General features: G+C 36.4%; 3 protein-coding genes across 3 annotated transcripts; 1 reads left to right on the top strand and 2 right to left on the bottom strand.

Annotated features, from left to right (window-relative positions):
* Positions 1 to 57: 57 nt before the first annotated feature.
* On the top strand, positions 58 to 2666 carry LOC107226531 (60S ribosomal protein L36). Its single transcript, XM_015667373.2, has 4 exons — positions 58 to 134; positions 319 to 445; positions 613 to 747; positions 2528 to 2666. Exons 2-4 carry the CDS (start codon positions 320 to 322, stop codon positions 2612 to 2614), a joined length of 348 nt encoding a protein of 115 aa, XP_015522859.1. The 5' UTR covers positions 58 to 134; position 319; the 3' UTR covers positions 2615 to 2666.
* A 157-nt stretch (positions 2667 to 2823) lies between these two features.
* Positions 2824 to 10615, bottom strand: LOC107226529 (nuclear factor related to kappa-B-binding protein). Its single transcript, XM_015667371.2, has 15 exons — positions 10017 to 10615; positions 9624 to 9856; positions 9273 to 9535; positions 8778 to 9136; positions 8285 to 8637; positions 7927 to 8053; positions 7738 to 7853; positions 7473 to 7661; positions 7090 to 7308; positions 6569 to 6924; positions 6148 to 6480; positions 5761 to 5944; positions 4778 to 5621; positions 4240 to 4551; positions 2824 to 4088 (listed from the first exon to the last, which is right to left on the bottom strand). Exons 1-15 carry the CDS (start codon positions 10218 to 10220, stop codon positions 3639 to 3641), a joined length of 4542 nt encoding a protein of 1513 aa, XP_015522857.1. The 5' UTR covers positions 10221 to 10615; the 3' UTR covers positions 2824 to 3638.
* A 587-nt stretch (positions 10616 to 11202) lies between these two features.
* Positions 11203 to 12635, bottom strand: LOC107226528 (26S proteasome non-ATPase regulatory subunit 8). Its single transcript, XM_015667370.2, has 3 exons — positions 12488 to 12635; positions 12148 to 12220; positions 11203 to 11919 (listed from the first exon to the last, which is right to left on the bottom strand). The coding sequence occupies exons 1-3, from the start codon at positions 12593 to 12595 to the stop codon at positions 11300 to 11302; spliced, it is 801 nt and encodes a 266-aa protein (XP_015522856.1). The 5' UTR covers positions 12596 to 12635; the 3' UTR covers positions 11203 to 11299.
* Between the last annotated feature and the right edge of the window lie 216 nt (positions 12636 to 12851).

The following is a 12851-nucleotide window of genomic DNA, read 5'->3' as shown; positions in this document are numbered from 1 at the left end:
CGTTTATTCAAATTCAATTTACCGCTATTATCCGAAAGTCGTCGATTGGCCAATGGCAGCGATAAAAGAAACGTCCATTCCTTACAATACTTCCGGCCAGCCATTTCTTTCAACGTGCGTCGTTGTATCGTGAGGTGCGTTGTTTTTGGAATCGCGATATATCTCTCGAATCTGTACACATCATCCGTACCGTTGCATATAATTGTTTTTGTAAATGATTCAGCTACTTCATTCATTACATATTTTCATGAAATTGTACTTTTCTCAGCATTTGCGACAGTGATAACATAACCTCTAATAATTGTATTTTAACAACAGGATGGCACCAAGGTACGAATTGGCCGTCGGCCTCAAGAAGGGTCACAAAACCACGAAGATACGTGTCGCTAAAAACAAATCTGAAAAAGAAAAGACCGTTACCATCCGCCCAGCTAGGCTCAAGGGCGTAAGTGTCAATTTGTTTTGTACATAACCTCAGTATCGCGTTGCATTCAATTGGAGAAAAATTTCTCGATCCAAATGCATAACAGTTTGATTTTATTTTTAAAAATTATTTCATTAATTGCCACAATCATTATTTTTGATCTTGTATGTATCACCGTTTCTGCATAGCGTCAAACAAAGCACAGCAAATTTGTACGTGACTTGATACGAGAGGTAACTGGACATGCTCCATATGAAAAACGCGCCATGGAATTACTGAAGGTGTCTAAAGACAAACGAGCTCTGAAATTCTTGAAGAGAAGGGTAAGTTACTTTAATGTTCCAGATTCCCTGTTACCAAAGCATTCTTATCGCAGTTCTTTATGAGGCGGAGGTTAGTAACTTTATTCAAATAATTTACTTTCCGGAAAAATCCATATATCACAATTGCAGAGATATCTAAAATGCAGTAAATCATAATAAGGCAAAACTTATTCATCTTTTAAAGACTCATCTACTTCAAAGTCACTATAAATTTGCAAAATAGTAATTTGTCTCCTGAATGTTTCATTACGTTACCGATATTAACTTCAGCCTTATAGTTCTTTTTGTTGCATCTAAAAAAACATGACAATCATTTTCTTGCCACTACTGAGTTATTTATGAAAATAAACGGAGTTGCAGAACATTTCAATGCTTAGATATAACCGACAAAGAAACAATTTGAATTGGAATATCTCCTACATACCAGACCATAGTAGTTTAGTATTGTATGGGAGGAACTGAGTTGAAATCCCCAGACTATCAGGGAGGATCTAAGCAATACCTCGCGAAAATTATAAGATGGGTCACATCACATAGGCGCTAAATTAGCAGGTTGAGGTTTTAACTCGGTTCGGCTACACCTGGGCAAGGTTTTTTTTTTGTAGTTTTCCTTGTCCCTTGTGCGTATATGGATGTTTCTACTGAACATCTTAAGACAGCTGCAGTTAGATAATAATGGTCACTAATTCATTCCTTCTTTTGCTCCGCATAAGTCTCCTGTACACTTCTGGAGACATACTCTATCAGTCTTGGCGGGTAATGGCAGTGATTATTATTATTATTATATAATGCACAGTAATTGCAACTTCTACCTCTTTGTACATTCCTAAAGTTCTTGACGAGCAAATGAGAAAAACCCAGGCACAATTACCTACATTTTGGGAAAAACATAAATATCAGTATGATTTGAATTTGTGCAAACATAGTAATACAGCTTGAAATACTAGATTATTTATCGATTATTCAATTGGTAGAAGTAATTTTTCTGGATATTCCAACTGAAGTGTTTGTTTAATTCTACTAACAAATTTAAAGGTTGAAATTGGTACCATTATCGTAACAAAACAATAAACAAAAAATTATTTTTTTGCAACTTGAGGGTCATTTTGAAGGAGTCCAGTTGGTAAAGTCTGAATAATTTTCGGTTTGTGACAACTTACCAAAATTTAGATAATTTTGAAATTTCCTAATAGCAAGTTTTCCCAAAGATGTGTAGATAGGTTAAAGTTATGAACTTCATTCTCACAAAATGTATTATGGGTTACTTGAGCTGTGCAAATTCCCAAGATCTCCAGAAAAAAAATTTTTGAGAAGCCCAAAACATGGGTAACCTACCTTACATAATAATTACATCATTGTACAAATACTAAATACTAATTGTAAATAGTATATTTAAATGACATCAATATTTTCAGTAACAAGGATATCATCTTCCATCTGGAGATCCAGGAATCTCAAAAATTTTGATCAAACTGATATTTTCATAAGTCTCATGATTTCTGGGAATTCCCAGGTTTTTGGAAATCTCAAAATTCTCGAGAACCGGAGCCGAGACTAATAGATTCTTACTGACCCAACAAGACCCAAAGAATTCTGGTACCTGCACAGCCTTATGGGTCGCCTATCTCAAAATACTTCAATAGGAATAACATTATCTTTACACAATCTCATAATTTGTCTTACGACTATTCAAAGTATTTGAAATATTGAAGACTACAAACGGTTTAATTTTTTATCGTAAAGATATTCCAGATCAATAACAATATTTCTATTTTTTCAGTTGGGAACTCACATCCGTGCTAAAAGGAAGCGTGAGGAGCTTGGAAACATTTTGGTCCAGATGAGGAAGGCTGCTGCCCACCACTAAACAACTGTCTCCAAAAAACATACGTTAAATCAATAAAAAATTTCAACACCAAGATGTTCTTACTGATCTTCGTCTGACATTTCCTGTAATTCGCGAAATGATCATTTTATTTCTGAAGTTGATACCAGCAGCACACATATTTTTGTTTGTGTACAAATAATCTGATCGATGTAATCATTACAAAAAGGTTGCACCTTTTTTTCTGGAAATACAGTTAAACAACTTCTAGAGACCTAAATTTGAAATAATTTAATTGGAAAAAGATCAGAAGTAATCATTTGGGCATTAAAGAAACTGACTTGCAGTCTCATTGCAACTTTCAAAATGACAAGGAGTGGTTGTTTTTTCACGCTTTTTTGCCAAAGTAAAATGCAAAATTTTAATCAACATAATCTATGATCTCATTGACCATAATAATATTCGCAAGGCTGTTCTCAACTCAGCGGTTTGCTTCAAACAAGTTTTGCTACTGTAAAAACAATTGAAAATAAAGCTGTTTATCCATTTAGCCCACGGATCTATTATGCCAGATTTTTTTGCAACAAGCTATGAAAGTAACAAATTTATCCGATTTCATTCTAAGGGAAGTAGTTTATTTTCAAGTGAATCGTTTCAATGAGGAGATTTTATACGATATGTACACAGTTTAAGTTTTCACCTATGAAATCATAGGAATTATTAAACTTTCAAATACTCACAAGTCAAAACCGTAGGTACCACAATACTTTTTAAATAAGTTTAATTTACGTACAAATATTAAAATCATCGATCTGATTGTTAATCGTTTCAATTATTGAATTCTGGACAACAGTTCAGCCGACCTAATTGTTGAATAGAATTGGTATAAGTGTAGGTAATGACAGAAACGTACATACACGTACGCATATACCTATTTGCAATCTGGGATCGTAAATTAGTTATATAATCTATAACATTCCCGTTTCGGCAATTACCTTCAACATCATTTGTTATTATTTTCTACTATACTTACTAATAACGTAAAGACAATAAATAAAAATCAAGCCTATTCTTGACGGGGCGTGACATATGGATTTCGCGTTGCTGGTAACGATTGTTGCTGTTGTTGCTGTTGTTGCTGCTGTAGCTGTGGCTGCTGTTGTGGTTGTTGATTCGCAGTGGTAGTTTGTACAGAAGGGGCAATAACGCGCGCATAAACCGCTCCAGTCTTTAAACCAGCAGGTGCTGGTATGACCTTCAAACCATGCAGCGTTTTTATGTTAAGCAATTGGCTCGGCAAAATAATAGGTTGTTGCTGTTGTTGTTGTTGTTTGCTTAACACCACACCGGTTGTTCCACCTGCAACACTGACGCCTTTACTACTACTGGCCAACATTATTGGTTTCCCAGCAAGTTGAGCAGCCACCATTCGTACTGTTTGAGGTTGCTGCTGCTGTTGTTGCTGTGAGCTAACAGTCACTTTTGATTGGGCTGCTGTTGCAGCCTGCGACACAACCTAAAAATAATTACATCTGCGTTGAATTTTTTCATACGGTAATTTAATTCTAGAGCAAAATCAGATATGGTGATTATGACCTCTTAAGAGACCACAATATATTTGACTTCTACTAACAATCAAATGATACTCAATTTACAGTGGCACTAACCTGATATTGTGCTTGTATCATTTGTTTTCCTTGTTTGTTAACTTGACTTAAAGGGCTTGTGTGAGTTGTCGCTGTAGCGAGCTTTAATCCTTTTTGAGCTAATAAACTTTCGACAGAGATTAATTGACCACCACCCGCGCTAGTTAGAACCTTGGCTAATATCTTTTGCTGTTGTTGTTGCTGATGTGGAGATTGTTGTATTTGCACAGCAATTGGTTTACCACCAATTTGGGCAATTATACGCTGCATACCAGAAGACTGTTGTTGTTGCTGTTGACTATTAACAAGGCGCTGCTGAAGTTGTTGCTGTTGCTGAAATCATATAATAATCACAAGGATAAAAACCAAATAATTTATTGAGTGGAATTTCATCTCAATAATGAGATTATAATTAAGTATAGAGCCATACAAATATTTGATTTTAGTTATACGATCCTCAACAACTCGCATCTTTGCCATTGATCTGACAGTGCAGTTTACTAAAAACTGACCAAATTTTCTTCCTTTGTACTTTCAGCTAATATCAGTGATTATTTACCTTCAATTGTTGCTGTTGCAACTGCTGTTGAGTTGTTGTTGTTGGAGATCCGGATTGTTTAATAAATATTGTCTGTCCCTGTAACCCATGGCTTGTCAGGAGTGATTTGATTTGACCAGAACTAACCAGTTTTATCTGTGAAGCAAGTAAAGTTTTTCCTGGTAAAACATGTTGCTGTTGTTGCTGTTGCTGTTGTTGTTGCAGTTGTTGCTGCTGTGGTTGTGCTACTTGTTGCTGCTGTTGTACGATTGGTTGTTGCTGTTGCGTTTGCTGCTGTTGTTGTTGTTGTTGCAGTTGTAATTGCTGCTGTTGTTTAACAGCTTGCAAAATACTTTTTCCTGTTTGATTCGAAATGGATGTCTGTTGCTGCAACTGTTGAGCGATTTTTGTACCTGATAATATGGTTGTTATATTCGAAGTTGTTGTGGTGTTCGTACTGGTCAACGCAGGTGAATTAGTAGAGGTTTGAGAATGAAGAACGGAATGCCCAGAAAGACGAATTGTTTGTAGACCAGCTGAGGTAGATACTTGAATTTGGTGATGTGGGAAGTGTTGATTTGACTGCAACAAACTCTGAGAAGCATTTGTTGTATGACTTTTAGGCACATTAATGGATTTCCCTGTAACAACTTTTTTGATCTGCTGTTGTACATTGAGTTGCGGTTTTACTTCGACAGTAACTAATTTTTCTCTTTCTATTGGAGGGTCTGAGGTATTTATGGTTGAAGATACAACGGCTGGCGCAGTAGTTGTACTCAATGAAGAAGGTACAGCAGTAGCAATTACAGGTACAGGCTGGTCACTCGATTCAATGATCAATTCCTCAGCTTTACGATTCTCTTTTCTATAACGTTAATATGAAATTAGAAAATGTCAAAAACAGGTGAAATTGTAACGTTAAAAAAAAAATTACAGCAGTTATTTTCACAATTTTCAACAAGACATAACTGTAGATGGGATTTAAAATGTTTTCCAATATTTACCTGGCAATACTGGGCTGTGGGACCAATGTCTTTTTTTCTCTTTTCGGAGTTGTTTCCTTACTTGTAGGCAGTTCCTTATTTCCATTAACAGGTTTAGTGATTGGATTGGCGGACTTATTACGAGATGCTCCACCAATATTTTTTTTATTCTTCGCCACACCTTGCAATTGTTGATGGTACATTTCTGTTTGCAAAGATTAAAATTTAACTATTATCCAGGAGGTTTTCCATGCTACTATCAGCTATTGATGCAGCATGAAAAAGGATTATATCCTCTGTCAAAATTAAAATTTGAAGTCACAAGTTGAAGCTTGAAAAAGTTGTCAATGTGGATAAAAGAATTTATTTACGGCAGAAATAAGCAATAAATATTGTATGGGTACAAACCAAATTCAGATTCAGATCTTGCTCGGTGTAGATAAAGCCACTCCTTACGTCTGGGGTAATATCTAACACAGGGATCTGCCTCATAATGAAGCCTGTCTAGAGCTCCTGACACAACGGAATGTAAATAACCCTCTTTATCGTGGCTGCCATCACCATTATCACCCTGATCTCTAATATATTGCGAATCTTTAAGCAACTGGCAGATGTCAGCACGAGTTCCTTCACCGTTGGGCAGTCTAGCTGTTGCATCTCTGACTAGTGCAAGGATCGTCACAAAATTTGGTCTATCTGCTACCAATAGTGAGTGCCCCCGAGGTTTGTTCAGTCCAGAAGCTAAAATGGTACATGTTGGGATTACATTCTTGTAAAATGAAATTCAAAAGTCAATTTCTATTGACTGTCAACTCATTATATCTCGTACCGACATTATGTTGATAAATTCCCTTTACTGGGCCAACAACAGAGGCATAACCATGCATCCTATATGTGAATGCCTTGTGTGGAGTTGCATAGCGCAATTGTTCTTGTCTTCTGAACTCTTCCCGTTCCTCAACCGTAGAAGCACGGACCTTCCACTCTGTTGGCCATAGAGCTCTTGGTGGCTCCCACTCACCCATTGTACCCATTAATCCATCCCCACCTGCTGTAATTTCTACAGCAGGACTCGCACTCCTGCAGGTGTTACTACTGCTATTAGCAGACTGCTGTTGCTGTTGTTGTTGTTTAGCGACGATGTTAGCGCTGTTTACAGAATGCACTGGAGGTCCTAAAGAGTCTCTGAAAAAACGTTGATCAATGCAAATACTATTTAGTTGGGTAAAAATGATCTTCAAATTGATTTTCTGTAAAAGTGATGTCTCAAGTTTACCTTTCTATGAACATGATGTACGTAATAGATAGAGTAAATTTATTGTGTTCTTATTTTGAATAATTAATGTGTACCTATGAGTTAGGAAACGTCCACAGTAGGTTGCAAGCCGAGAGTCTGAATCTCTACCAGCTCCTATCCACGCGTATACGCCTCTTCCCTTGTTTTCTAAATAAGGTACCAGTTCTTGTTCTGTTTGATGATCTGTTTCTTGTAAAGAGTAGACTAACTCTCCGGCAAGAAATCCGAGAGCAAGAGGCACGAGGGAAGGCCAAGAAGGTGCTAATGAATACCTGTATGAAAACTCGATAGAAGAGAACCATATTTTAAGACAAGTGAAAGTTGTACATCCACAGTTTGATAGTTACCGAAAAAAAATTTAGCACTCTGTATTATAAATAAAATTTAATATGAAATTTTTAGTCCCTTAATGTACTTTGATTGATTCATTACTGACCAGTCGTTGAGCGGAGAAATAGGGTTACCCTGCCATTGCGTTATTGCATCTCTCATCTCTGCAGTACTCATTCGATATTCTCCCTTTGAAACAAACGCATCTCTCAGGAGAGAAAAGAAGCATGAGTGAGTTTCTTGCATCAGATCACCCTCTCTCCCTTCTCCTTCTTGAGTTACATCGCTACCACACCTAGTAAATTAATCAATTAATCCCATACTACCTGATGGAAGCAAACAATATTTAATCACTGTGATTTTATACTGACTTCACATCATCCAGAAGATCAATGCCATTATCCAACTGAATCGGTATTTGCATCATGTCGATGCTCTCCAAATCCAACTGTTTTTTGTCCTCCTCTTCATCATCTTCAGTTTCTCTCTATTACATAAAAAATATGTTGATAAAGTTCAAAAGTATCTGACAACCACAAAATAGGATTTTTTTTTGATACCTCATCACAAGCCTTATTGTTGACCTCAGTTTTGATCTCTGAATCATATTCGAAATCTTCGATCTCTGTCTTGACAACAGGGGTCGATGGTAATATTCCTCCACTTGAATTTGATAATCCCGGACTCCTGAAACGGAATCAGATGATGAAATGCAACTCTTTTTGATGTCAATTGAAATATGAGAGAAAATTGATTTTTGATGGTTTAGCAAATGAACATGACTTAACATTTGCCGATATGAAAGTAAATATTCATTACAAGTACAGTAGAATATTACATGATAGTTTCATATACGACGTGGGCAGTATTTTACATTGTAACCAAACATTAGTTTACTTTTTTTATATGATTACTTACGAATTCGAAAATATTTTCTTTTTCCCTGATAATTGTGGTTCGTATGTGTCTACAGGCTCCATCTTAACGGCACTCAAAGGACCGCTTGAGTCTACTGCAGAAATAATTTGGCGATGATCATTATCGATTGTGTGAGAATAATCACTGTTGTCACTTTCAGGTTTTACAGAACTGACGTGAACAGATTTTGAGGTCAAAGGAGGACCAGAAGGCGGTTGTTCAAGTTTTATACGTTTTTTAACAACCACAGGACGAATAGCACTGTTTAATGATAGTTTATGTTTCTGCCCAATTTGGGCACGTCGTGACAATTCGGCCAAGGAAATCCCCTGAGTATTCAACTCTGGATGGTTCTGAAATGCGCATACATATATATATATATATATAGATATACAAGTATGAAACGTACGTTCCCTTGTTCTAGGGCATTCAATGATCATGGTTATAACGAATAATGACAAGTCTACAAGGAAACTTCATTGCTTGAACGCACATCTCGTCTAGCACGTCGTTTTTTGTGGGCAGCTAGCATGGCCCGATATGCATCATCTGATTGTTCATAGCCAAGTAAGGACAAGCCTTGATTGTCCAAAGAGAGTCCGAACTTTGATTGGTGAAAAGTAGATGACACAGGTCGTACGGTGTCCTCATCAGGATTCAATTGAAGTGATTTAATAGGTATAGCTTGAAAAGCCATTGCTAAACGTTTTTTCTTTTTCTTAGTATGTAGCTGTTGTGAATAGCGCTCCTCATCCTCGGAAGAGCTTTCGACAATAGCTCGCATATTCACTCCAAGTTCTGCTCTGAGAGCACTCAATTCTTCCAAGTACCGCTGTCTCGTGCGTTCTTCAACTGAAAGATAACTCATCACTTTAATTTACATTATCAAGCATAGGACCATCTTTGGTGTAATTAATGAGCGAAAAAATTTTTATTCACTCTCTTAAACTTTTAAATCTATTATCAATACGAAGCAAATATTCTTTACCCATAGCAGGTCTAGGCTTATTCCAGTGAAACTTTGATATCCGATTTGTTGGCTGACTGAAGCCTTGCTTATAAGCACTGGCCAATAAAGCTTCTCTGGATTTAAGCAACTGCCCAGCCAGCTCATAGGAACGTTTTCTTTCCTCGTAAAGCAATCGCCTCTGTTGTGCTTTTCGCACTAATTTACGCATTCTTCTTATATCAGGACGGTAATGCCCCGCAGATACATGATTGTGGAATGCATCCAAAGCTGCAACGCCATATCTGAAGTAAACAAAATATTAGTATTTATAATAAAAGGCAGTATTTTTTTTCAATTCAAATGTCTATAATACAATGAACTTTAAGTTACCTTGAATTTTCTCTATTGAAAAGCATGCGCAAGGTTTTTTCACACTCGAGCTCCTGATCACAATCTTCAGGAAACGTTGGTAGAAACCGCAACAAGCATTCCTTGTCGCTTTCACTCAAACTGTCATTCCAAATTCTCGAATAGTCAAATAATTCTTGGAAGATAGTCAGATGCTCACAGAGTCCTTGTGGCAATTTAACTCGCCTCCCCATAGCGACACACGTCTCCCATCGCTACGTAATTTATATGGAATGTTATTTTCATCACAGTAACACTTCATAATATTCATAATACATATATCCAAGCGTAAGACATCCTTTATACAGGTTGGCTAAAACTAACTTAGTCACGTGCTTAAAATTTGTCAAATGAGGTAAAAAAGCTTCAGCTTACTACAGCGTCTTCGGAGTTTTCATTGTCATCAGCTGAGGCCTGACTATCAGAGGCGCTGGTACATTGTTCATCTCCACTGTCATCTCTGGTGTCAACTGTGCTGCTACTGCTACTACTACTGCTGCTATTTGACCGTGTGGAATCCTCTTCCTCCTCTTCTTCCTCCTCCACAGATTCACCACCAGAGCATTCATCGATATCCATTACCACTGGAGTATCAAACGAAATGATAAGAGTTGTAGGCTAGCTTGACGCCTGAATTTATCACAAGTGATTATTGTCAACCGAGTTCACTGTACAGCACTAAACTTGACACAGATATATATTCTAGTCAAGATCCTCATAACTAGATACTGTGGACTTGACGGCAAGTCGTCACGAAATTATCAAACTTATTGTCATGGCGCAGATCGAGAACTCCGGCTAGAGGCAACAGCTCTCGATTTAAGCGACGACTTTCAGTGACGAGGGAAGAGGTTATCCGTACAACGATTACATAGAGCTTATGGATTTTTCCTACTCTCCATTCTCATTCATGTAATGTTTCATAAACAATGTTTAGAAGGGTAAACATTGATTGGTTGTTCTCATTTTGCCTTCCATATTTATTCTGGTCAGCCATTTTAATCAGGTAGCGCCACCTCGTGTGGAAATTAAACACCCAATATCTCCCAATGTCTCCGTAACATAACTTATCATCAGGGCCTCGCGACTGCTGGGAGCGTTCCGTTCGAATGTGTTTTATTCAACGGCATTTTAAATTTATCATAATTTTCTAAAATACTAAACTTGACAAACCTTACGATTTATTTCTTGAAATTTGACATTTTTAGAATCATTACTATTCCTTCTTTGAATACAACAATATTTAAGCTTGTAAATTTTGTCGTGCCTCTACTGTTCTCCAAAAAAGTGACAAAAAAAAAATTAAGTTGTACTAAGAGATTTGAATCCACGTGACCACCTCTAAACGCTGGATTTATATTGAACATACTAGATCAGAATAATTTGCATTATGTATCATTTGAATGATTCAGAGCGTTATTTTTGAGAACTCGGGTCAAATTTGTTTCAACCTCCAGGAATATACTTTACGATAAAACTGAAATGTTTCATTGAAGTAATACTTATAGTCATATGCATAAAACTGTTCTTTTTTTAATACCTTACAGATATGAGAAATCAGTTTTGGACATTTTTTTTATTCAATCTTAAATACAAATTTCAAGTATCGCATGTAAAGATTTTTTTTATAATTCTTATTATACTTTTTTATTAAAGATTTACACTATCATTTCCAATTCCCTTGCATAGTCTATTGCCAAAGTGGCCAAATCGGCACTAGGAATTGGTTCCTCAGATTTTTTCTCATTTGGTATTCCAAAATAAAAATAGCCATCTTTTCCTAAGTTCCAATTTTTTTTCGTGGCAAATGTTTTGATTTCTTTTTCTGTTGTGAGATTTAACATTCTCAAGGCATCTTTCACAGATATTTTATCGTATGCATTTTCCATACAGGCACCAATCTCATCCCGAATTGTATTTAATAAAATATCAATGAAGAAATTATACGACGCTGCAGGGACATTTCCTTTGGCGAGAAATATTTTGTTGTATGAACCCTCCATCAAATACTGTTCCAAGCTCAGAGGATGTCTTATATAAACATCTGATTGTATTTGATCGGACGGAAGTAATTCCAGCTCGGTGTGAAATTCAGCTACTCTGTTTTGAGACAACAGAAACAGAAGGTTTAACCCTAGAAGCTGATACTTGTACGCAGATTCCGGTAACTCCAACTTGTAATCGAAGTAATAACACTTCAATTGTGCCATGTAACGTTCAAACGATGGTATATCTTCCGTAGAGATACTCCATTGGACTCCGATCTCAAGTACATCACCTTTAATTTGAACCACACAAATTAATTTGTAGTAATTAATGAGAATGATCTTCAAGATACATTTGAATGGTAAATATCTGGCTGAAGGAACATATATCTTTGTAACATGTATGTGAATTTAAATTTTCCAAACTATTAGATGTAAAGAATTATGTATTTGACTATGAAAGGCAGATTTAAATCGTAACAATAAAGTAATCTCAACTTTTTGAATGAACAGTGGCTTACGAGCGATTAGAAGTTCCTTTTGCGAAGCGCTGCTATTTGATGTAGGTAAAAACATCAACTGTGTCAAGCCAATCTATTGAAAAAAAAGTTAAATTATTTATCAATTCAACATTATGATAGCATCATATAATAATAATAATCAGCAGTACTTGACAGGCTGAAACATGTCGTACTATCAGATGTGCAAACGTTAATTCAGATATTGCTAACAATACATTTGCAAATGTAAGTAAAGGAGGATGATTGTTCACTTTGACACATAGTGAAATAGGTTAGATCTACGCATCGACGCTACATGGATCATAAATGTAAATGTAAGTAACGCTAAAATAAGTTTTACCTTTAATTTGTTTAATATTTGACCGCATTGTTGTAAATTACACGGTTTCTTTGTCCATTCGTTCTTTAAAGTTTGGTACAACGACACCACTTCCTTCAGAGCCGCCATCTTTCTACCGTTGAATTCGACCAGTGACTATATGATATTCAGAGACACATAGCGGTCGAAAGTTCGTGAATTACGTTGGACTTTTGGGTACAAGCACGAACCTAGCGGTAAAGTTTTCGTTCTCAGTTACTCGACGGATATGCTACAGGATAAAAAAACAACATACTTACTGTTATTTACAGTAGAGTACGCTTAAGTGCCGGTGAGTGTGAATACAGGTGATGCAAAAAAAAAAACAACTCATATGTGTATATTA

The sequence above is a fragment of the Neodiprion lecontei genome, chromosome 6, assembly GCF_021901455.1.
Source record: "Neodiprion lecontei isolate iyNeoLeco1 chromosome 6, iyNeoLeco1.1, whole genome shotgun sequence".
Classification (NCBI taxonomy): domain Eukaryota; kingdom Metazoa; phylum Arthropoda; class Insecta; order Hymenoptera; family Diprionidae; genus Neodiprion; species Neodiprion lecontei.
The sequence above is the reverse complement of the archived record's forward strand: the minus strand, read 5'-3'. Positions and strand labels throughout refer to the sequence as shown.

What these genes read in the sequence shown, in the direction of transcription:
- LOC107226531 (XM_015667373.2), top strand. Translation starts at nt 320, where the DNA reads ATGGCACCAAGGTACGAATTGGCCGTCGGCCTCAAGAAGGGTCACAAA. An exon ending in GCCCAGCTAGGCTCAAGGGC is followed by an intron (nt 446 to 612) that starts GTAAGTGTCAAT and finishes GTTTCTGCATAG; the next exon opens with CGTCAAACAAAGCACAGCAA. An exon ending in TGAAATTCTTGAAGAGAAGG is followed by an intron (nt 748 to 2,527) that starts GTAAGTTACTTT and finishes CTATTTTTTCAG; the next exon opens with TTGGGAACTCACATCCGTGC.
- LOC107226529 (XM_015667371.2), bottom strand. Translation starts at nt 10,220, where the DNA reads ATGGATATCGATGAATGCTCTGGTGGTGAATCTGTGGAGGAGGAAGAA. An exon ending in TAAGCCTAGACCTGCTATGG is followed by an intron (nt 9,137 to 9,272) that starts GTAAAGAATATT and finishes GTTATCTTTCAG; the next exon opens with TTGAAGAACGCACGAGACAG. An exon ending in AACGACGTGCTAGACGAGAT is followed by an intron (nt 8,638 to 8,777) that starts GTGCGTTCAAGC and finishes TGCGCATTTCAG; the next exon opens with AACCATCCAGAGTTGAATAC.
- LOC107226528 (XM_015667370.2), bottom strand. Translation starts at nt 12,595, where the DNA reads ATGGCGGCTCTGAAGGAAGTGGTGTCGTTGTACCAAACTTTAAAGAAC. An exon ending in AAATATTAAACAAATTAAAG is followed by an intron (nt 12,221 to 12,487) that starts GTAAAACTTATT and finishes TTTTTTCAATAG; the next exon opens with ATTGGCTTGACACAGTTGAT. An exon ending in AAAGGAACTTCTAATCGCTC is followed by an intron (nt 11,920 to 12,147) that starts GTAAGCCACTGT and finishes TTCAAATTAAAG; the next exon opens with GTGATGTACTTGAGATCGGA.